This window comes from Ictalurus furcatus, chromosome 19 (assembly GCF_023375685.1).
Source record: "Ictalurus furcatus strain D&B chromosome 19, Billie_1.0, whole genome shotgun sequence".
NCBI lineage: Eukaryota > Metazoa > Chordata > Actinopteri > Siluriformes > Ictaluridae > Ictalurus > Ictalurus furcatus.
In genome coordinates this window covers 19,735,199-19,759,827 of record NC_071273.1, presented here as the reverse complement: position 1 = coordinate 19,759,827, position 24,629 = coordinate 19,735,199, and the positions used below count along the sequence as shown (strand labels likewise).

Below are 24,629 nucleotides of genomic sequence, written 5' to 3'. Positions count from 1 at the left end.
TCCATAAAATTGTGTGCCAGTGATTAGAACCTGCTTAGGGAGTGCAGGTGGAACCTGCCTTACTTATACCGCTCTGATATCTAGTGTCTGGTGTTCCCTTTGCTATTGAGGTGTGTGGTGTCATCATGCCAAGATCTAAAGAGTTCTATACGGCCTTCAGAAAAAAGGTTGTGGATGCCTATGAGTCTGGCAAGGGATTTAAAAAGATCTCCAAATTATTTGAAGTACATCATTCCACTGTAAGAAAATCATCTACAAATGGCACAGATTTCAAATGACTGCCAATTTGGGACTGGCTTTCCCAGCAAATTCAGCCCAAGAGTAGACCGTCTGATGCAAAAATAAGTCTCCAAGAATCCCAAAATGTAATAACTAAAGAATGATTCAAAGATAGAGTTCTTTGGCTACAGTAACAGCAGACATGTTTGGTGCTGACCAAAGACAGCATTTCAGGAGAAGCACCTCATACCAACTGTGAAGCACGGTGGTGGAAGTGTTAAGGTTTGGGGTTGCTTCGATGCCTCAGGGACTGGACAGCTTGCATTCATTAATTCAACTATGAATTTTGCATTTTATCAAAGAATGCTTGAAGATAATGTGAGGCTATCTGTCTAAAAGTTGAGGGTGAACTGAAAGTGGACCTTTCAATAGGATAGTGATTGGTAGTATACTAGCAAATCCACCAGGAAATGGCTCAAAAAGAAGAAATGGAGGGTTATGGAATGGCCTAGTCAAAGCCCGGATTTGAATCCCACTGAATTGTTGTGGAGGGATTTGAAATGGGCAGTACATGCAAGAAAACCCTCAAACATCTTGCAACTGAAAGAAAATTGCATGGATGAATGGTGGACAATTATGCAAAACACCTACAAGAAGTTATTTCTGCTAAGGGGGGCAATACTAACTTCTGAGGCAAAGGGTATACTTACTTTTTCAAAGAAGAATATCACATTTATTGATATTTCTGTTAAATAAATTATTGAGAAAGGTATTTTTCTTTTTTTTTGTTCAAGTATAAACCACTGAATGCTAAATCACCCAAACCAAAAAAGAAATGCCCGACATATAACCTCTAAATGCCCCAAAAGGCTTAAAATACACATGTAAATTGGAAAAGCCCCAAACCCGGATATAAATATGCAAACTTTATATTAACTTAAACTTTATGACTTTAAATTGTGACATGTGTATGTGTGTGTGTGTGTGTGTGTGTGTGTGTGTGTGTGTGTGTGTGTAAAACAGCTGACTGATGTAGATGTTCACTGCAACACACTCGCAGTATCTGCAGGAATTACACAGTCTAGCTATTGTTATTATTATTATTATTATTATTATTATTATTATTATTATTATTATCATCATCCTCATCATCACCTCACACCTCCACGGTTGGGGGTTCGATTCCTGCCATTGCCCTGTGTGTGTGGAGTTTGCATGTTCTCCCCAAGCTGCGGGGGTTTCCTCCGGGTTCTCGGGTTTCTTCTCCAGTCCAAAGACATGCATGGTAGGCTGATTGGCGTGTCTAAAGTATCTGTGGTGTATGAATGTGTGTGTGAATGTGTGTGTGATTGTGCCCTGTGATGGATTGGCACCCTGTCCAGGGTGTACCCTGCCTTGTGCCCCATGCTCCCTGGGATAGGCTCCAGGTACCCCGCGACCCAGAAGGATAAGTGGTATAGAGAATGGATGGATGGATCATCATCATCATCATCATCATCATCTCACTGGTGAACACACTGTCCCATAACTTTCCTCCTTCTGCATCTCCTCAGATCTGAGATACCAGACATGCAGAAGTAATTGTAAAAAGAAGCTTAAAAGTCACATCCGTGCACTAAATGCACCTCTGCACAGTACACCGCCGCCCGTTGTCGGGATCTCCGCCATTAGCAGCGCGCGACACTAGAATTAATGTGACGTCAGAGGCGCTGCCAGTCAAAGCCGCACGAGCGCACTCGCGACAAGCTGCGCGACCTCGGCGAACCCGTCAGCATAGCATCCGGCGATCACACACACACACACACACACATACACACACACACTGAGACAGCTGATGGAGTGTTAGTACCGCACCGCTGCCTCTCTGTTCCTCCTCGGGAAGATGGAGGAAAGGACGAGATGCGCTACGTGGTGTCGTGTCGCGCGCTGCGTGTCGCTGCTTCTCCTGTGCGCTCTCCCGCGGGCGCGCGCGTCAGCCAACCTGCCACCGTGTCGAGAGGTAAGCGGGGCGACAAAGGAGACCGAGTCGGTGTGCTTTATTTATTTATTTGTTTGTTTGTTTGTTTGTTTATTTATTTATTTTTACATGATCCTACGAAATGACATTCTGTCTAACACGCGATGTCGTGTAAGAGCACTGCGCGTGAAGTAAAACAAACGCGAAACTTGTCTTTAACGGGGTTAGCAAAATGAAACCCATGACCCGAATGTAAATTAGGATATGACATCAAACCAGCGCGAGCTTTGTAAATAACTGGAAATATGACCTATCACTGATTGAACAGTGTAAGAACAGTGTTTATCTTATCTTTGATTTTATTTTCGATTTTTTAAACCTATAGCCTTTCATCTGCAAAATAGGACATTGTTATTTATTTGTTTACTGTTGGTTTAAATATATAAAAGCCTTTAGCCTATAAAGCAATGTTCCTATAATATGATGACGCACCACGCAGCTGACCAATCAGATTAAAGCGCACTGCGCCGCTGCCTCCTTTCATGTTTCCTCTGTTCAGATGCAGGATAAAATGTCTGGGGCGAAAAAACAAACAGACTAAACGCCAGTAACTTGTTTACTCCTGATCTTATTAAAAAAAAAAAAAAGTACAACGCGCATTACAACAGTCCTTTGAAGTGCAATAGGAAGTGTTTGTGAAAGCGGATTACACACACACAGTCTTACACAGACTCACACACACTCACACACACTTCCGGTGTCCGTTGTATTAGTGTGATCTGGCAAAGCGAGGTGTCTGTGGATCTTCTGTCACACCTACAGGACAGGAATAGCTGCTCTTAGATACCAGAGTTGGGCATTAAGCATGTTTAATTTCATATTTCTCTCATCAGTACTGAGATTTAGTAAACGAGGAAGCTTTGAGCCTCCTTCTTTCATGAGGAACAACAATTATATGTTATTATAAGCAGTTCTTATACTTTGATATCATGTAGCTAATTAAAACAAATGTAAATATTAGGATTCTGTCCTGAGGGTTTAGTTTATCTCAGTGTTCCATGCTTTGGCATCAAAACAATACATTAAAACATTCAAATGAAAGGAAAACTCCACCCCGAATCCCATTAAATATATCTATATTGAATTAGCTGTGATGTATTTAACCATTCTGATGGTATTGTGTTGGTTGATGCTGTATTATCATTATTCCTGTATGAAGTTAGCGGTCGTGGGGCATGCTGGTGTCACAAGGGGACGTTACTGTTAAGTTACAGTCGAGTTTAATAGAAGAGAAAATGTAAAACATTAGGTATAATGGTCAAATTTTGCTGCTAGCTCATAAAAAGCAAAAGCACGAGAGCTTCTTTTCTCACTCACTATTTTGTCCAGTTGCACATTAATGAGAAATCTGGTGCAGAAGAGATGGAAACAGCACGTCTTGCACTCAATGTCCCAGAATGCAATGCAGCTTTATGACACCTCAGCGCTGAGTTACGGCAGAGAATTGGCACAGCTAGAGATGATGAGAGCGATGGCATTGATGACGGTATTAGCATGAAGAAGTGAGAGAGCTGGATAGAATACGAATTACTAAAGTGCTGCTGCATCACTCCCTTTAGGTAGAATTGGAGCGAGGGCTAAATCCCACCGGCACCATTATCAATGGGTAGTGGAACGGCATTCTGGGTACTGTATGAAACGAATGTGAAAATGGACCAACATGTAGATGAAAGACTTATAAACTCAGACTTTCATTACGGAATAAACGATGCCACTAGAGATCATGTTAGTTGTAAAGATTAATATAGCCTTTCATCATCATCATCATCATCATCATCATTATCACCATTATGATGTGCTATGATTTATGCTTTAATCCACATGCCCTTTACATAAACCAGAATTACAGGAGCTCTGCTTTAATGCACTCCCACTCTCTTTACATACACACACACACACACACACACACACACACACACACACACACATGGATTGGGGCTGGTGTAACAGCAGCAGGTGCACTGCTGAGTTAAGTGCCTCCATCTTTTCAGTGTTATAATAGCGTGCTGTAACCGAGCACTCCCTGGAGAGCAGCACCTGCCTCGGTGTAAAATAAACTGTGTGGCTCTTTAGAAAACCATTAACAGGCATATTACAATTTAGCTTAGCTACACACTGTCACACACTGCATGCTTTTATCTAGATCCATTTATTATATTAATAATAATAACAATAACAATACCAACAACAACAATAATAATAATAATAATAATAATAATAATAATAATGTTATCTCCCCCCCGCCTACAGATCATCTGGTTATTGCAAGAAATGTAATTTTAAACTTTTGGCTTCACGTACAGAGTATCTATCTACATCTTGAGATCTTGGTGTTATAAGATTCCGTCTGGTTGAAGATAAAATGTAGGACAGAAGATTATGAACCCCAGTGGGGCGAGTGCATCAGGTGTGTCAATGGGACTTTGTTTGGAAGTGCTTTTAAGGCCTTGAATGACCAGAGAAAGTATTTTCAGTGTGTGCTTTAGACGAGAGAACACTGATTAGCATGACAGAGCTCACAGCCTTATCTGTCTGTCTACACACACACACACACACACACACACAGAGAGAGAGAGAGAGAGAGAGAGAGAGAGAGAGATGTTTACGGCAGCCAGGCCTTCTGTCACCTCATTATTTTGGACTGTTATCAGTATATGTCAGGCTGCAATTCATTACTATTCACACACTGCTGGACAGAAGTAAGCGACCGTCATGACAACAGTCACGAGGCTCGCTGTTGTCTCCCTGGCAACTACGGTGGACCAGAAAGTGTTCATGTTTGTATCACAAAATACGTATCTGTGTCTGTAGTCAACTACGATTTCTCAGAAATGCATTAATAAAGCATAAGCACTGTTAATAATGTAACATAGTAAGCTAATACATGCAAACTGATGTTTATTTAATAAATCAATAAACCACAATCAATAGGCAATGTGTAACAGTAATTTTATATCACGGTTAGGGTGGCGACATGCTTATTGCTTTTTGAAAACAGCGACAAAACCGATACGATCAAATCCAGTGTACAATAAATCATTTATTGCGAATAATATTCCCAGTAAACAGTTACTCCACCACACAATGTAGTCTGTTAACGTTACGCTTGGCTGCTAAGCAACATAACAGACAAAGATTAGGGTATTCTATGGAAAGAATAATGGCGTAAGGGTAACGGTTTTGTAAGTTTGGTGCAGAAATACAGACTTCAGTTATTGTCATGTGGTCACAGGTGTCATAATTCGAAGATCTTACAACAACCTTCGCCAATCAGAGTTTAGAAGTGAAACTATCAGTTTTATAAATGTTAATGAAATATACCTGCATTGGCTAATGTTCATTCCATGCAAAACTGAAGTGTATAGAAATTAGCAACAAATTGTTCCTAAATGTTGAAAAAGTCCTGAAGTGTAAATGTGTAAATCTTGGATCTTGCTTTTTAGCCTCAGTTCTGAAGTTTCCCAGTGAACAAGCGTAAACATGTTCATTAAGGTGTTGTTGGTCATTATGGGCTTCATTTTACTCATCGATGGGACGAACATGGGATAATGCATGTGGGATATTTGGTTTATTCGATTTATTATGAAAAAAAAAATCAGTTAATACAAGTGTTAGTTACTTAATGTGTATTAATATCATTATTAATGTATGCATCAAACTAAGCAGACTATCTCACCGCACTAGATATGTAGGGTTTCAGAGCTAAAACCTACCAATATCTGGGAATTACAAACACCTTTCCCAACACAAAACAGCACGTTGTAATGTATATAATGTTTGTGTGTGTTTGTACTTTATACACCAGAACGGACTCTTGAAGATACATCATATGGTACTATTTCCCAGGACTATTTATACATACACATAAATACAAGACATTGGATTTGTTTGCACAACACCCACACCTCCTACATTCCCGTTAATATACACGGCATATCCTGTATTCTGAAATATTTATTTTATATGTTAGTTGTTTCACTGGAATTTTTCACTGCAACTACTTCAGCTCAATGTTGCACAGCATTGTATTGCTCAAGCAACTGCACATATCTGCACTTTATTCCACATAGTCTATACTTTTTTTCGCCATCTATCTTTTATATCCTTGATTTTCTAATTTTTTTTTTTACTTCTACATTCTGTTTTTAATGTAAATTCAGTTTTTATGTCACTGGAAAGTCATAAAGAGCATTTCACTGCAGATCGTACTGTGTATGTCTGTGCGTGTGACCAATACAATTTAAATTTGAATATGGGAGGCATGGTGGCTTAGTGGTTAGCATATTTGCCTCACACCTCCGGGGTTGGGGAATCCGCCCATTGTTTGCATGTTCAGAGGTTTCCTCTGGGTATTCCAGCTTCCTCCCCCTAGTCCAAAGACATGCGCTGTAGCATGACTGGCATTTCCATATTGTTCATAGTTTGTGAATGTGTGTGCGATGATGCCTTGCGATGGGTTGCCATCCCATCCAGGGTGTCCCCCGCCTTGTGCCCCAAGTTCCCGGGGATAGACTCCCTGCGACCCTGTGTAGGATAAGCCGTATGGAAAATGTATGGATGGACTTGAATATGGATAAAATGATGGACAATGTTGTAAAAATGACACAATTATCACTTTCCACCATGCTATCACTAAGCTGGTTGTCTTCCTTCTGGCCAATGAATGTTCCTGGTGTTGGTTTGTGTTTCAGGGAGACTACTACTTTGAGTACACGGAGTGTGACAGTACAGGTTCACGCTGGAGAGTGGCCATTCCTCATCAACAGGGCAGCTGCAGTGGCCTACCAGAGCCTGTCAGAGGCACGGACTGCAGTAAGTCATATGTGTGTGTGTGTTTGGGAATTAGTATATGGACCCCGGCTTCATATAATTTACAACGCTCTTGCAATGCTGCAGAAAATAAATCAGTGTGATATATCGAATGCAGCATTACCAAGCTGTGACTCCTGTAGTAAGTTTAAGGGCTTGAAACGTTTTAATGCCAGATATGTAATATCGGATCATTTTCCTTAATAAATAAATGACCAAGTATAATATTTTGTCTCATTTGTTCAATTGGGTTCGCTTTGTTTACTTTTAGGACTTTTTGACGATGTTTTAGGTCATATTTATGCAAAAATATAGAAAATTCGAAAGGGTTCACAAAATTTCAAGGACCACTATATGTACAGGCTTAATGGCTTTATCCTGCAAATGCCCATGCCTTAGTTGATAGTTAATAAGGTCCACAAACATATGAATTTCCTTATTTAATTGCTGTTCTACATCATTTTTTTAGTCTGCCACTTTAGTGACATAACTATAGTAGTGACTAAACTGTAAGAAAACATAAGAACCTTCAGTGGTTCAGAATCATTTCAGTGGCAGTGTATCTTAAATGTATAAATGTACCAGTTTGTGGTGTGTGTGTGTGTGTGTGTGTGTGTGTGTGTGTTACAGCGTTCTCCTGTGAAGCAGGAAAGTTTTTGGAGATGTCCTCTCAGCAGTGTACAGCCTGTGCAGCAGGATCCTATTCACTAGGTAGTGGCGTTCGTTTCGACCAATGGGACTCCATTCCTGCCGGATTCAGCAGCTTAACCACCTACATGGAGCCCGAGGGAGCCGGAGATGAAACCCTGTCCTGTAACAAGTTGGTCATGTTCTTAAATGAACACAAACATAATTAAGCACTGACATATTTGTTCTGTTCTTGTACTTCGCTTTCATTACTGTGGTATGTGTGTATCATTGTGTGTGTGTGTGTGTGTGTGTGTAGTTCCACATGGACACCTCAGGGTACTCACTTAGAGTCAAATCGGGACGAGTGCACGGTTTCGCTTGTGTATGCGGTTCATCTGATGAAACAGGGCTCAGTCTCCTTCGACTACCAATATGTTGACAACAACATCTTCTTCGAGTTCTTTGTGAGTTTGATTAACGTTTCACACGTGATTTTCTTCTGAACCCGAGTCTGATTTCACTGAGAGTTTGGGATGTTTTCTCAAGCGTAAAGCTATTCCTGAACCCAGGTGTGGATGCGAGAACCGATCCCTGGTCCACCTGAAAATGGCGGATGGGGCTTGCCTAAGGGTTTAAGGTGTACACTCATTAAAGCGCGACGCTCCTGGGCCTAGGTGTCCAATAACTTGATTCAATTTGAGTCATTTCTTCGTTCTGGAAATGGCAGGGAAAGACGTTACTTTGTCTGTAAATAAGTGTCTTATATAGCCACTGAAAATGTGCTAGTGCCAGATATGTGGAGTGAAGAAAGCGTTAACAACTCATAATAACGTCTTGCTTTATGATCATTTCAGTCCTCTCATATGTTTACTTTAGCCTACCTCCCACTACCTTAACCAATCTTCCAGCAGTTACATTATTGGCACTGCAGGTATATTTATTTATTAATTATATAGGTTCTCCTAAAGTGTCGGAGGTGCTGATGTATGAGAGAAGTTAGCAACAAATGCTAATGCAGAATTGTAGTTTCTGGTAAAAACACCCTCAGAGTACCTGGGAATTACAGAGCTATACAGTATTGCTCACCCAATTTGTTCTTACAGATTCAGAATGATCAGTGCCAGGAAATGGACCAGTCAGCAGACCAGAAATGGATCAAACTCACGTCTAATGGCGAATGGGAAACACACACGGTCAGTGAGATTTCGGTTTTGTCTCACGCTACAAATCCTAGATGTAGACTTCCTTTCTCTCTTTCTTTAGTTATTAATCTAGTACAATTATTAAAGTACAATACACTTTAATCAGCATCAATATCCATGATGGAAATGTGTTAGGTGAAGCCAAATGGCTCATTATAGACAGGACAAAAAAAAAAAGAAGCAGAATTAAAAGGGCATGGTTATATAACATATTAGACAACAAGCACACTAAAAACACCTTTATGCTTGCTGTTGTAGGTGACCCTGAAGTCAGGCACTAATATCTTGTACTGGAGGACCACAGGCATTCTTCTGGGAGGGAAACCTGTGAAGCCTGTCCTGCTGAAAAACATTCAGATTGAAGGTGTGAGAAATTCTAGTCTCAGTGACTTTTTATTCTCTCTTTAGTTTAGGTGTTTTAGCAACTAGTTATACTTTATTTGTACTAGTAAATAACCTATAAGTTAGCTGTTTTTAGTCATCTAGTTATCATTAACAGTATCAATGATAAACATTTAAACTATTTTCATAAATCCTGTCAGGTTAGCTCATATTTGTTGGCTAGCATTAACAATGAAGATGATAAATATGTAAGATATTGAGTTTAAAATCCTCTCAGGAATTCGGTCTAGTTAGCGAATGTTAGCTAGTGTTAATAGTGAATGTTAAAAAAACTTTTTATGAATATACTGTATGTAAATCCAGTCAGGTTAGCTCATATTACTTTGTTGGCTATAAGAAATGATGATGGACATTAAAGAGAATGACTTTAAAATCCTCTCAGAGATTTGATCAGGTTAGCTCATGTTATCTAGCATTAACAGAGAAACATTTATGAACATGGCTTGTATTTTTATCAGGTCATATTAGCTTATATCAACTTTTTTATTATTATTATTATTTTTTTTTAACTTACATTAGCAATGAAGATGATGGGGAGTTATGTTATCTCTTTTTAAACATTCATGAATGTGACTTTAAAAAAAAAAATTACATAAATCCTGTCAGGTTAGCTTTTATTACCTTGTTAGCTACCATTACCAATGAAGAAGATACATTTAAGAGAATGAGGATTTTAAAATCCTCTCACATGTTGTGTTAGCTCGTGCTAGCTAGCAGTAACAATGAAGATTATAAATATTCATAAATATGACTAAACTCCTATAAGAAATTTTGTCTGGTTATCTCATATTACCCTGTTGGCTAGCTTTAGTGATGAATATGAATGGCATTTTAGACGATACCTTTAAAATCCTCTCAGGACGCGTTAGCTAGCTGGCCAGCCTTAGCAATGAGGATTATAAACTTGAATGAATACAACTGAGGCAGATTAATGGTTCTTGGCTATTTATAGATGTTTTGAAGCTTTACTGAAAGAAAAACACGCGTAGCATTAGGGATGGCTTCAGAGAGACTAAAGAATTCTTTAGGATGCTGGATTCAAGTTTTTAAAAAATATTTTTTAGCCTGTTGGTATCCTGGAAATAATCTGAACTGAAGGATGGTTAACTGTTCTTTTTCGATTTAAGGCATTCTTGATTTACTACAATAAAATAACATGACTTGGAAGAATATTACACACTGGTAATGAATGAATACAAAATTGTATTAGTCCTTGAATAAAACTGATACATGCTTGAACACTCTGTCTTTGTACCCATCATGTCTGCAGTAAAAATAACATCTGGTAATAAATCGTGCATGTGGTAACAGCAATTACAACCATCCTTGATAAACTGGAATAAGTGGGTATAATTATCATTTTATATGGTTCTCCACCCAGTATTTTGTGTTTTAAGAAGGAAAAACCCTATGAATGCACATACACTGAGGCAGCAACTCAAAACAGTGGTGATCCCTCGACTGATTTTATTATAGATGCTAAAAGCCCCATGTGTGTGCCTAATAAAAAGCAATAAATATGGTTTGTGACAGCACATAATGTTAGTAGATATGGCCTGTAAATACTATTTTAGTCAGTTTTGGTCTGAGTAAAAAAAACAAAAGTTATTTGTTGGATTGTACATTAGTCGTTTCGGTGTGTGATACAGGTGTAGCATACACGTCTGAGTGTTTCCTGTGCAGACCAGGCACCTTCAGTAAAACACCAGGCTCGTCCTTCTGTGATCTCTGTCAAAGAAACACCTACTCGAGTAAAGGAGCTAGCTCATGCACCTCGTGCCCAGAGACCCAGTACTCCGGTACACACACACACACACACACACACACACACACACACTGAGCTTTTCACATGTTGTAAATGATGCATTCTTGTTTTATTCAGTTGTATATTCTGGCTGTGTGAAATTTCTTTTCTTTAGAGGAAGGCTGGGCGGAGTGTAAGGAGAAGCCACCATGCTCAGAGAAAGATTATTTCCAGATCCACACTGCCTGTGACGCCAACGGCAAAGTAGGACATTCATGACCAAATACAGAAACAAAAGTACTTTATCAGGGAGCTGGTTGGTTTTTAGCGTTCTGGTCATTTTTGCAGACGCAGGTGCTGTATCGATGGGTGGAGCCAAAGGTTTGTGTAGAGGATGTCGCTAGAGCTGTCACTCTGCCCCCTTCAGGAGAGAAAGAGGATTGTCCACCATGCAATCCAGGCTTTTATACACACAATTCATCCACATGTCTGCCCTGTCCACCTGGGACATACTCCAACGGCACCATAGGTCCAGACACACTCTTCATCACTATCATCCATTGGCATTGACACACACATACACACACACACACACACACACACACACAGAGTTATTCATTTGCAGTTCAAATGATATTTGACCTGTTATAGACAGACTTGCTTTTTTTTTTTACCCACAGAGTGCCAGGCATGTCCTGCAGGAACGGAGCCCTCATTAGGATACGAGTATAAATGGTGGAATGTTTTACCCAACAACATGAAGTCCTCCTGTTTCAATGTGGGCAACTCGAAATGTGACGACATGAATGGTGAGAAGAGACTTAAACGCCTGCTTTCCTGTTTCAATCGAGAAATATATAAAGCAATAAACATTGCTTTGGTTGGTCCTTTTGTAAGAACCTTTAACGGTTCCATGTTCTTCATAAACCTCTTATGGAGAGAACGAACTCAGGAGGAACTCTTTATTGATATATATATATATTGATATTGAGTATACAGTTGAGAAATCAAATTAAAGTCTTTGTACTACAATGCCATGATTTGAATGAATCTGCTGCTGTGTGTGTTCAGGGTGGGAGGTCGCTGGGGACCACATTCGCAGCGGAATTGGAGGGTCTGATAATGATTATCTCATTCTCACGCTACGAGTGCCTGGATTTAAGTGAGTCGAAAACCCTTTCAGACAAAGAACAAAGCAGCCACTGAAATAAGTAACCAATTACAGGAAAACTCCAGTGTGTTACATCCAAATCTCTATCACTGCTGTAGTGTGTGTAATGAATAAAACATGACAGAGCCTGCTGTTATAGGAAAATAATGAACTACAGGTTGGTATATACCTCTTATACCACAGCATTTTGGAAAGGTTTTTAGGTATTTAATTTATTGATCTATTTCATTTTTATTATGTACTTATATAAGAATGACACATCATGCATTATGTGTGTCTATTTATATATAATATTGTGTATCATCTGTGAAACAAGTTATAATACTTATGTTATTACAGCTATAAGCAGTCATTCCCTCACCAGCTTCTCTTGTCTCTCTCAAAGTTAATAAGACAAAAATGCAGCTTGTCATGTTACTGAGAAACCGCAAAATCACAAAGCTCTGAAGACTGTCCCATGTTTGGGAAACTTAAAATGACAAATTTTTGCATATGCAGGTGCTGTATGGATGGGTGGAGCCCAAGGTTTGTGTAGACTAGAGGATGTGGCTAGAGCTGTCACTCTGCCCCCTTCAGGCGAGAAAGAGGATTGTCCACCATGCAATCCAGGCTTTTATACACACAATTCATCCACATGTCTGCCCTCTCCACCCGGGACATACTCCAACGGCACCATAGGTGCCATGCAGCTTGTCATGTTACTGAGAAACTGCAAGTCACAAAGCTCTGAAGACTGTCCCGTGTTTGGGAAACTTAAAGTTTCAAATTGCTGACACTGGAGACTCCTTCCATAAATGATTTTAACTTCCATATCAATGATTATATGTTTTTAAAGCTGTTTATATGGAGCGTCTGCCATACAAGTGTGATTTGTCTTGCAGCCAGAACTACTGTCAGAGCTCCCGTTATAGAACATTCATCCACACCACATTCCGACCAATCAGATTTGAGCGCAATTTACAGCGCTGTGGTATAAGAGTGATTACAACAGACAAGAAGTTTGACTAAATTGGAATGTTTTTTACTCCAAACTTAGTTATAATATACAGTAAGTCTAAGTTTTGGTGTAGTCACATTTTTATAGAATGCATTTGCATTTTTTACATTTTTTTAAAAAATATTTCTAAATGAAACTTATTTTACACATTTCACAGAATTCAATGACTGCCCTTAGCCCTCCATTGTAAATGAGTTTAGTGTAAAAATTTTCTGTTCTTCTCTCAGGACAAAGTTCTTGTTTGTTAAAATTCTTGTCTGTGGTAATCACACATGCGCTGGAGATAATATATATGAGGCTTAAAAATGAAGAAAAAAATTGCTTTAAAAGTGTTTGAAATCTGAAGCACAGCTGGCAGAGGCACAGCTGCTGCTGTTTAGGGGCCCATTTGTACTACGAGATATTTACTTCCTCTTTGTTGCTGTTTCTTTCATAGACTTCCGACGTCTGTAGCCGGAGTCACAGCCAGCGAGTTTGGTCGAATCACATTTGTCTTCGAGACGATCTGCAGTGCAGACTGTGAACTCTACTTTATGATGGTAAGCTCCCTGCCCTCGCGCTTATCTATCCTGCGTCCAACTACATAAATGCACATGTAAAGGCTATATGGTGTTTCTGTAGGAATAGCTGAATCACCGTATCAGAGGACGGACAGGACATGTGATCGACTGTTTGTGTTTTTGCTGCAGGATGTGAACAGGAAGAGCACAAACGTGGTGGAGTCGTGGGAAGGCATCAAAAGCAGACGAGCATACACACACATCATGACTAAGAACGCATCGGTGTCTTACACGTGGGCCTTCCAACGCACCAACAAGCCTTTAGATGTAAGAATTAGACAGATCCATGTATAAACACATTGATTATAACAGAAACTAACAGGTGTCCATTCTGGCTCTGTCGCAGGTCCGTCGCTATGTGAGCGACATCGCGAAGATCTACTCCATCACCATCACGAACGCTCTGGACGGCTCGGCCTCGTCCTGCCATGCCTGCGCCATGGTGAGTCAGGAGAGCGGCTCGTCCTGTGTCCCCTGCGCCGCTGGACACTTCATAGACAAAGACACCAACCAGTGCCAGGAGTGTCCTCCAAACACCTTCCTGTCTGGACATCACATCTACGGACAAGAGGCCTGCCAGACGTGCGGCCCAGGCAGTAAGAGCAATAAGGTGCGTGTGTATGTGTGTGTGTGTGTGTGTGTGTGTGCGCACGTGACCACAGAGCGATAATGAATATAAAAACATTTGGTAAGTCATTGTATGTGTGTGTGTGTGTGTGTGTTTTCTTTGTGCAGGAGCACTCCTTGTGTTTCAGCGACTGCTCCTTCTCCCATGTGGACCAGAACCGAACGTTGACCTATGACCTCAGCGCCTTAAGCTCAGTGGGGTCCATCATGAATGGACCGAGTTTCACCTCCAAGGGCACGAAATACTATCACCAGTTCAACGTCAGCCTGTGTGGAGCAGAGGTACACACACACACGCACATACACACATACATCCACATACACACTTCTGATGACGTGATGCTATTAAGTGAACATGTCACTCAAAATGCATAAAAAAAGACTAAAAGAAAGAAGGAATAAACCACTTGCTGTGATAGGAAAAAAAATAAATAAATCAACAACAGGGTGTTGTGATGTGGCCCAAAACAAAGCGGAGTTACTGTTATCACCCCAATGTTTATTTTCCTATAACTGCACGTGTTTTATTCTTTTTATACCACAAAATGATGTCATACTTTTTAAAATCCATTTATAGTTACAGTTCATGTTCACCACAAAATCTGAAATTAATAGTAAGAAGCTAATCCCAAAGATCTAGTGACAGGGGTCACATAAAACATATAGTTCTAGTTGTTTCAGGAGACTCATTCTGTCTCTCCACTGCAGGGCAGGAAGTTGGCTGTGTGTTCGGATAACGTCACAGATCTGTCCAGCAAAGACATGCAGAGCGAATCAGCTGCCTTCAACAATTACGTGGAGACTTTCATCTGCCAATCAACCATCATTCCAGCGGATGGGCGGGGCTTCAGGACGGCCATCTCCTCCCAGTCCATCAGTCTAGCCGATACCTTCCTCGGTATACCACTAAGACTTTTAGAACTGGGAATTATTGTATAAAAATACATTCTTAATAAAAATGTAAGTCATATTTATGGGCCACAGAAATGTCGTAGCAGTCGGAGTAAGCAGCACACAGCCTCCAGCAGCCTGCCACCCTGTAGATCAATCTGCTAGCCTTTTCCTGATGGTGTGAAAAGTCATTAGACAACTGAGTCAGTTACCTGAGGACAGCGTACTGCAACAGCATGGGCCTTAATTGTCTGTCTCTGTTTCTTAGGCGCCACAGTTGAAAGCACGCTGAACGGAGTCAGCGTTAGACCCGACATGTTCCCTGAAACTTCTCAAAGACTTCCAGATATCAACTTCTTCTATCAGTGAGTTTTGAGTGTTTTATCTCAGAAATCCAGATGAAGTTGGCAGGTTGGGTTACGTTAGATTTTTGAAGTAAACAGTGATGTAATAACTGATGGGAATAACTGTTAAATACCGCTTCATTCAACAATGTCCTGTTCAAGGGAACGCTGTAAATAAATCTAGCATTGGAAGTCATGCTAATGGAGTTTAATTCACGGATTTTAGGTCTCTAGGTTCAAAGAAACGATAAATATCCCCGATTTAATTCTTCCTGAGTCTCACAGCAATGCACGCTTTTAACTAATTATTAATTAAATCTGTACAATAATATTTTGGTTATTTATTGGAACCATAGAGCTTTTATTCCTGAATTTTCCGTTGATAGATTAGATTCCTATTAGGACACGGTATGTCCAAGCTAACATTATTTACAATCATTCCGTGTCATTTCAGATTTTTTTTGGTGCTTGTGACATTGTGTATTTTAGCTGAATTCGAACATCATTTTTCACTTCCCTGATAAATGTATTTTCTAATTTAAAATAATTAATAATAATAATAAAAATCTGATCTTGGAAGCCATGTTTAGGATTTAATATCTCCAGAAATATTATTCCCACATGAAATTTGGAAGACATAAAGACAAACGTTTTCTATCTGTCTAAAAGATCACCACAGAAGGCCAGTTGTTTTTTCTTATGGGGTCCTCAAAATAGGAAAAAGTGAATATTTCCAAACACGAGTGATATTAATGGCTTACAGACTCCAATTTATTAGACATATATGCTAAAAGTCACAGTTTGTGCTAAAACTACTACATCTCAGTGACTTTCTGTCCAAATCTGAGGTCTGAACAACCAACAGAAATCAAGATATTAACAAAATTACGAGATACGTTTCAAAGTTTGCATTATTTTGACATTCCCATATTGGTCAAGTAGAATCATGAAAAATTGCGTAAAATATGTTTTAAAAATATGGTCATGTTGCAATGTCCTTATCAATAGTAGACCCTTTGAATAGGATATAAAAATGGTAGTTATATGGTAGTTCTATAGCTCAAATGCACTTTCACATTTTGATGCTTGCTTAAAAGTTTATTGCTTTGGTCAATTACAAAACACCCAAATTACAAAACACCCAAATTACAAAACAACCAAATAAAAATGTTTATAAGAAGTCAAAACAACTTATAATGAGCTTTCTAGCTTGCGTTTCAGTACAAGGTCAGTCGCAAGTGTGACCCAGTGGAATAAGATGAGTGATAGTTTAATTTATAACGGATATGACGAGATGCTAGTATCCAACTCGTCTTTTTTCGGTTTTTTTTATTAAATGTGTCGCGCTTTCTACAAGTTCTCCGCAGTTGACGGCGTCCTGTGAACACGGTCGCAGTGCTGTCGTAACACTGCGCTGTAACCCTGAGAAAGGAGAGCGTGGAGACCTCACTGTTCCAAGGTGTGTGTGTGTGTGTTTTAAATTTTTTTTTTATTAAGTAGCATGTTTAAAGGTAATACACAGAATATACTGAATTTCTTTACACGTTTGGGTTTCAGTAAGTGTCCTGCAGGTACGTGTGACGGCTGTACATTTTACTTCCTGTGGGAAAGTTCAAGTGCGTGTCCCATTTGCACTGAAGCAGACTACCACTCAATAGAGGGAGCGTGCAAGGGAGGCATGCAGGTATCCTACTAGTCTTTTCCTTTAGAGGCTTTCTTTTCTCTTGGAGGAATAGTTCACCCCAAAAAAAAAAAAAACGTAACAGTAGACACATTTATTTCTCGTGCACGTGCACTAGGACATCCTGTACGTATGGAACGAGCCGAAGCTGTGCACGAAGGGCGTGTCACTCCCTGACAAAAGCTCCACCCCCTGTGAAGCAGTCCCACTATGGCTGAAGGTCGGAATAGGGGGCGGGGCATTCATAGCCGTCCTCCTCATTTCTCTCACGTGCTACTTCTGGAAGAAAAACAAGAGGTGTCTAACGTGTACTAATCAATCAATAAAGCCAGATATAACACCATAACAAGCCTTTCTGACTGTCCAAACCTCTGTTGTACCCAAAAGGTTGGAGTATAAGTATTCGCGCCTCGTGATGTCGGCCAATAAGGAGTGTGAGCTGCCAGCAGCAGACAGCTGCGCGCTGGCAGAAGGAGAGGGCGAGGAGAACGAAGATGACGTCGTTTATTCACACACTCCATCGCTGCTGGGGAAACTGAAGGCTATCGCGAGCAAGGTCAGAAACAGCATAAACATGAACATGAACTGAGGAATCACACACACGGATGCATTTCAGGACCTTGCTGTTGTGATGTTGAAATGATGCTCGTAAAGGAAGGAAGTGTGGATTTGAGCAGGTGGTGTAATTGGAAAAAATGAAGGGGCTGCTGCTGTGATATCAAATCAATAAGCCCTTCTGATTACAAACCAACCTGAAGGAAACATGTACTTGTTTTAAGTCATCTTTGACCTGCAGTCATATGAGCGTTGGATATCATTTTATTTATGCATCATTTTTCTTATGTGTTGCATTTTATGTATTCGTTAATTTATTATTTTTTTTATTTTGGCCAGGACTCCCTGGAAGAAGAGATTTTATATTTCAATGGGAATATCCTGGTAAAATAAAGGATGAATAAAATTCCCTATAAAGCAAGGCACTACATGTGATGAGGGTAAATTTTTTAAAATGATAGATATTACAATTAACCTTTACCTGTAGATTGCTGATCATTTAAAAAAAAAAAAAAATCAATAAAAATACACTTATTTAGGCAAATGAGGCTTCGTGTAATTAAATGTGTAGGTGTGCATACTTAAAACAAACAAAAATCCAACCTTTGGGTGATGTTAGAATTTAAAAAAATGTTCATTTCAATGTGAAGACTCGCTTCAGAGAAAACCTTTGACACAACAGTTTGCTGGAATGTTTTTATCGTTTGATGAAGAAAACACCACTCTTCATTTTTCAGCATAAACAAGCTCTGAAGCTATCAACATTTCTGGAAAGTCCTCAATAATATCCTTCTGCACATTTTCATGAATTCAGATCATTTAGAAACTCCAAATCTAGAAAAAGCTGATTTTCTGAAAATAATGTGACACTATGGTAAAGTGGGCGGAGCTTAACACCTTCTTCGAAGTTGCCAAGTTTCAGCTCATATAGTGGTAATGAGTGGAAAATGAACTACTTTTCTTTTGTGTTTTTTTCTTTTGTATTTTTTTTTTAAAGTACGGTTCAAAAGAAGACATGTTATAGACGCAATTTATCCAAAAAGCTAAAAATACCTGTAATGCCTTGCCTTAAAAACTGAGTGATTTCATGTAGTAATGTAGATTTCATGGAGTAACTCTTGTGTTTTTTGGTATACAGGGAGAAGGAACGAGCAGTGAATCGGTACAGCTGAAGTCGTCTCAGGCAGAGAGATGGGTCTGGGGGTAGAGCGATGGGGTCAGGATGAGCAGAACAACAACAACAACAACAACAACAACAGCAGCAACAGCAACGACAATGACGCACTCTTCACAAAGAGAGGGAGAATGAGAGAGAGACTTGCAGCTGGGTGCTCGGGCATTCAGGCTCTCCCACATCTCTTTACTCATCTTAACCGCTTTGACTTTTTGTTTGGACGATCTTTTGAAATTTCTTAACTGTTTACATATCTTCTAAATGCAGTGCATATGCATATACACACATCACAGGATGATTTTTCTTGCTCCCTAACTGAGTACTGTATATATTTAACTACACACATGATTAGACAATAGATTACACAACACCTATAGTCAGTGGAGACCTGACTCTAACAGAATCATTATTTGGCTCAGACTAAATCACACACTTTATTTGAATCCACTCAGTAAAGGATAGAAACATTCCAGTGAGCACTAACTGTGAGCACAGCCAAAATCAGCTTCATGCCAGAACTTACAGAATACAACCTTATAGCTGTACACACGTGGCAACAGTGAGAAAGAGAGGCTTGTGGGGTTTTTTTTTTTGCATGGCCATGTGAACTTGAGTCAAGAGATTTGAGATGAACCCATGCAGCTTTACCTTATTAAAGCCCATTTGCTAACCCGTGCCAAGTGAAACTGCTCTGCAAATCAGGATGTCATATTTGAAGGATTAATGCATTCACTTATTGTGAGTTAAAACAAGTGTCATTGTATCCCACAACTCCTTCATTTCCTGATGTCAGTTTATATCTGGTTAAATAACTGAGAGCACTGTTGACAGTTTTTTTTTTCTTTCTCCAAAAGCGTACTTAAAATTACAGTCGAGTGCAAATGTTTAAATCCCCCATGCAGACGTGCCTACAATGCTAACAAGAAAATCAGAGCAAAAAAGAGACAAAAAAACTTGTGCCACAAAACCCTAACGTATATTTCTGGATGAGACAGCAAGTTTCTTTTTCAGATTTGAGCCAAACAACAGTACGAAAACGAGGCAAAAGTTCAGGGTGGTGGCTTTTTAATAATAAGCAGCTCCTCCTTTTTTTCCCCCCCCAATTGGCTCACGAGACCAGCGTAAAGCAAACGTAACCGCTACCAGAAGCAAATTCGTATCAAATGCATGGGTAATCTTAAAACATTAAAATGAATATATATATCCTTAAAACTGAAGGAAAAACCAACACAGAAATAGTTTAAAGAGGAGTAAAAGAATATGTGATGAAGAATGAGGGTCTGGAGGATCCAAAAGTTAATTGGAGGACACAAACGAGTTTGGAGGTAGTTATAAAGGTTATAAAGTGTGGACAACTTATTTCAGTTACATTCAGTTAGAGGGATGCAAACTTTTAATCTGATCATTGATTTGTTTTTCTACCATGAAAATATTAACTGAAGAATCGGTAGCTATACATTGTTTATTTGTTGCCTTCGTTTGATTTTAAGGGGAGTGCAAACTTTTGCACTCGACTGTATCATGTGTAAAAACCTGTGAGAAGGTTAATAAAACTGTTTAACTTTCAACACAAATTCAGAAACTCAGACTAGGTGAAAACAGAGACCCCACTGTTCAGCGGATAGAGGGAGCCAGAGGCAGGCGTACCTGTAGAACTCTCACTGTACGGAGCTAGTCTCCGCCCCTGACTACTCGAGTGCAGTGAAAACCCCTTAACTTTGTGTTACCATGGATACTGTTGAGGACAAGCACTGTAGCCTAGGTTTTCTATTTCCTGTTTTGTATTACTGTGTATTTTGAGTTGTAAAGAGTTCTTGTTTGAAATATTTCTTGTACTTTCTCTTTTCCCTTAATACTGTTCAGCTAATGCTTTAATAAACTTTCAGAATGCTTTACACGCTAGTTTTGGGAGAATGTTGAAATCATGACGTATCACAGAACTGAGTTCATTATTGGTATTTGCTCTGGTGGTGCATCTTTCTTGGGGCAACAGGACCCTCAGTGGGCAAGGTAGCGAGATAGCTCTGAAGATGGAACAAAAAATGTCCAAGGTGAATAAAAAGCTTCCGGGGTTCCAAAGTGTCTACACTCTTAAGAAAAAATAAAGGTTTCACCCAGAACAAGAAAGAAACAGCAGTTTATCCCTCTGGGGAATCCTTAATAGTTCTATGTAAAACTCTATAATGGCAGGTGGTTTCCCTCTGTGAAAGGCAAGCTCTTTAGAAACCTCTTGGTAAAGGTAGAACCCTGAGGTGAAAAACCCTGAGGCCTGGTTCACACAGCCAGCTGAACAAACTCAGTCGCAGAGTAAGTTTCGAGTTGACAAATCCAAACAATGAATTAACCCGGGTTAATTAAGGTTAACAAGCTTCACGACTCTGGTTATTGAGTTTCTCTGTCAAAAAGCAACACCGCTGTGGCTGTCGAAGCTCTGGAAAATTGTTGATTGTGTAAACGAGTAAGTCTACTCTTATATAATAAAGGAAATGGAAATTTATAACCCCAGAATATTTCATGTAATTAATTTCATTTAATATAAATGATTTTAATTACATATTAATAAAATAAATATCAATTTGAGACAATATATAAGGAGAGGTATAATATGTACCACTCACAATACAAGCAACACATACAGTTTGCGGTTCAGTAGAAGCTATATATACAAACTATATATAAAATTATATATAAACTATATATACCATCTAACGAAAATCCTTATCTTTCATACGGATGGTCATCGGGAAAAGCCGGGGGGATTGTGTCGGTCCCTAAAAGTTCTTTCCCTTTGAAGTGTCTTGTTTTATTGTTTGCGCTCGGAGCTACAAGAACGGTGAAGCCACCTCTACAAACACTGGAGGGTTAACTTTGATGCATCAGATTTATATCACTTTGCTCAAAGTTGGTTGGTCCAAGATGGATTAGTTTTCTTACCCAGAATAACACCTGCTCCGGAGCAGGTTAGCTGTGTAGCGCAAGTTACCATGGCGACGAAACCCACTAAAAACCAATCCACCGTGTTGAGACTGAAAAAGCAGAGTTCGCTCAAAACTAAACTCAATCTTACCTGGGTAGCCACCAAACCGGCTTCGTGAAACAGGCCTCTGACGTGACACGGTGGGGATGATTCCTAGGATCGATCGTGAGAACGGGTTAATGTCCGTGTAGAGTTTTGTACCCATGTCCGCATGGGTTTCCTCTGGGTTGTCTGGTTTCCTTCGATCTCCGCAAACCAGGCCAGGAGGTGAAGCTGCTACACTAAATTGCCCTTAGTTGTGAATGAGTGTATGTGCGTGTTATGCACGGAGCCCTGTGATGGACCGTCATCAAAACTTGGATGTATACCTGCACCTAGAGTTCTGGGGATAGGCTGCATATCCACCACGACCTAAACCAGGATAAAGCAGTTACTGAAAATGTATTCATAGGGCTTTGAATTGACCTCCTGTTCCTAGGGATCCTGGAAACGGGAGGTTCTATCTAGCGGAGAGGTTCTTTAGTTTGTCCATCTAGGGAACGCTGAAAGGATCGATGAAGAACCCTCAACAAAGGTTTTGACTTTTAGAAAAGGTTTCAAGTAGAACTCTTTATGAAGATAAGAACCAGTAACTATCATAAGAACCCTTAAGAAACCTAAGATACCATGAAGGTGTGTATGTATATGATTCCTGGGGCCCAGAGTGGGAGTCTAATGTGTCCTTGAAAACCCAGGTGAACAAATACCTTCAGGACAAGAACAAATTCTTTCGGGACAGCACATTTACCAGTCAGGAGGCTTCTTCAGTTTGTTTCACTCAGGGGTTTCATTAAGGATTCTACAGTATATAGAACCCAACAACTGAGTAAAGTAAAACCATTAACCCGAAGAACCTTTAAGCTCCTCTAAGGTGCCATAAGGGTGGTGATCATTCCAAGGCCCTGAGTAGACAAGGGGGCCTAAAGGAACGAAAATTGTCCAGAAGTATATTCATATCCTTCGTCAAGACAGGCCCAACATTTTTAGATAAACAAAGGCTTCTGTCTAGCAGCCTAAAGGCTTCTCCAGTCACTCTAAGAAATTATGTTCAATTTTCTTTATAGTAGCCTACAACAGACGGTTTCCAATTTAAAAAAGTTTCAAACAGAAGCTTTTTAGAAAGGTCCCTCATTATCTATCCAAATGACCCTTAAGGAACCCCTTATTTACACATGTACTGCTGCCCTTGGGTGTTAACTTCTGACTTCGCATAGATTTTACATGACCTCAGTACACTCAAAGGTTCTGTGGATAGTTAAGGGTTCTTCACTTCCTTAAAAGGCTTGGAACACACATGGTGAGGAAACAGTTGAAGTCTACACAGAAACGCTAAAGGTTCTCCCAGAGGGACAAACTGAAGAATCCTTAATGGTTATTTAGTTAACTTCATGTCTGTCATGAACAGGATCCACTTTCAGGAAGCATCCCGTCAGGCCAATCCTGACCAAATGAGCAATCTTGAGTCTCACTCGCACATTCTCACGCTGATGTTCTGTCTTGTTGGGAAAAATCAGCATATCAGAATCCGGGGTTGAATCTGAAAAAGTACTATAAGTGGTACAGCATGTAATTCATCATTCATTCCTTCATAATCAGAAAGCACTTTATTCTGGTCAGGGTTCTGGTGGATCTGGAGGGTATCCCAGAAATTCTGGGAGCACAGTGGGGAATACACCCTGCACAGGGTGCCAGTCCATCACCAAGCGTCTCTCACACACACACACTTGCATTTAAGGGCAATTTTAGTTTAGACACCAATCCAATACCAGCATGTTTTTGGATGTTGGGAGGAAACTGAAGAACCCAGAGGAAACCCACACAAAACTCCACACATATAGTAACCCAAGCTCATGATTGAACTGGGGATCCTGCAGCTGAGGCAACACCATTTGTCCACCTTTAACTTGTTCCCACTCATTGAAAAAATAAATATGTTTCTGCATATTGTAAGAAAATAGATTTTTGCTCCTCACACCAATGATGAAATTTCTCACTCAAGTCATCCAGCAGAAAAATCTCTAAACATCAACTGCCTCAGAAAATCAAAAGCAGCCCAGCTCTGATGTCTACACCAAAGAAGAAACCATGAAAGAAGTAGGAACCAATCGTATTCCTTTTGGGAGTTGCAATATAGTAGATCGTGCCTTGACTGTAACGTCGAATAAATCACACTTAAAACCATCACTAACACATGAGGGACAGTTTGAAAATATTAAAAACTTTATGGCTCGATGTGTAGAAGCTTTATAAAAATGTGGACTATTTCCAAAAGCAGCCTCTGAGGTGCTGTTCTGTTTGTTCTTCTGACACGAGTCCTTTATCGATCTCTGTGTTTACTCTTCTCTCTCTGAATCTCATAATCTGCACTGGGATGGCTCGATCACCTCGGCTGGGGAGGTGTAACTTTGAAAAGCGAACATCAGTGAACATTAGAACAAAAGAACCAGACAGAAAGAGAGAGCAAAAAAGGAAAAAGCAAACTGTTCCACAGTGGCCCAAAGGCAAAGTGGTAGTTTGGTGGAAAACTTTTCTCTGCCCACACACGGTGTACACACACACACACACACACACACACACACACACAAGCCGG

General features: G+C 39.9%; 1 protein-coding gene across 1 annotated transcript; it reads left to right on the top strand.

Annotated features, from left to right (window-relative positions):
- Positions 1-1,638: 1,638 nt before the first annotated feature.
- On the top strand, positions 1,639-20,918 carry elapor2b (endosome-lysosome associated apoptosis and autophagy regulator family member 2b). The gene is made up of 22 exons (XM_053650610.1): positions 1,639-2,218; positions 6,928-7,048; positions 7,676-7,865; positions 7,992-8,139; positions 8,779-8,868; positions 9,136-9,241; positions 10,929-11,078; positions 11,199-11,287; positions 11,372-11,552; positions 11,704-11,832; positions 12,095-12,185; positions 13,628-13,730; positions 13,881-14,018; positions 14,098-14,361; positions 14,487-14,660; positions 15,087-15,276; positions 15,538-15,634; positions 16,971-17,072; positions 17,171-17,297; positions 17,413-17,591; positions 17,682-17,850; positions 18,988-20,918. The coding sequence occupies exons 1-22, from the start codon at positions 2,102-2,104 to the stop codon at positions 19,054-19,056; spliced, it is 3,024 nt and encodes a 1,007-aa protein (XP_053506585.1). The 5' UTR covers positions 1,639-2,101; the 3' UTR covers positions 19,057-20,918.
- Positions 20,919-24,629: the final 3,711 nt, after the last annotated feature.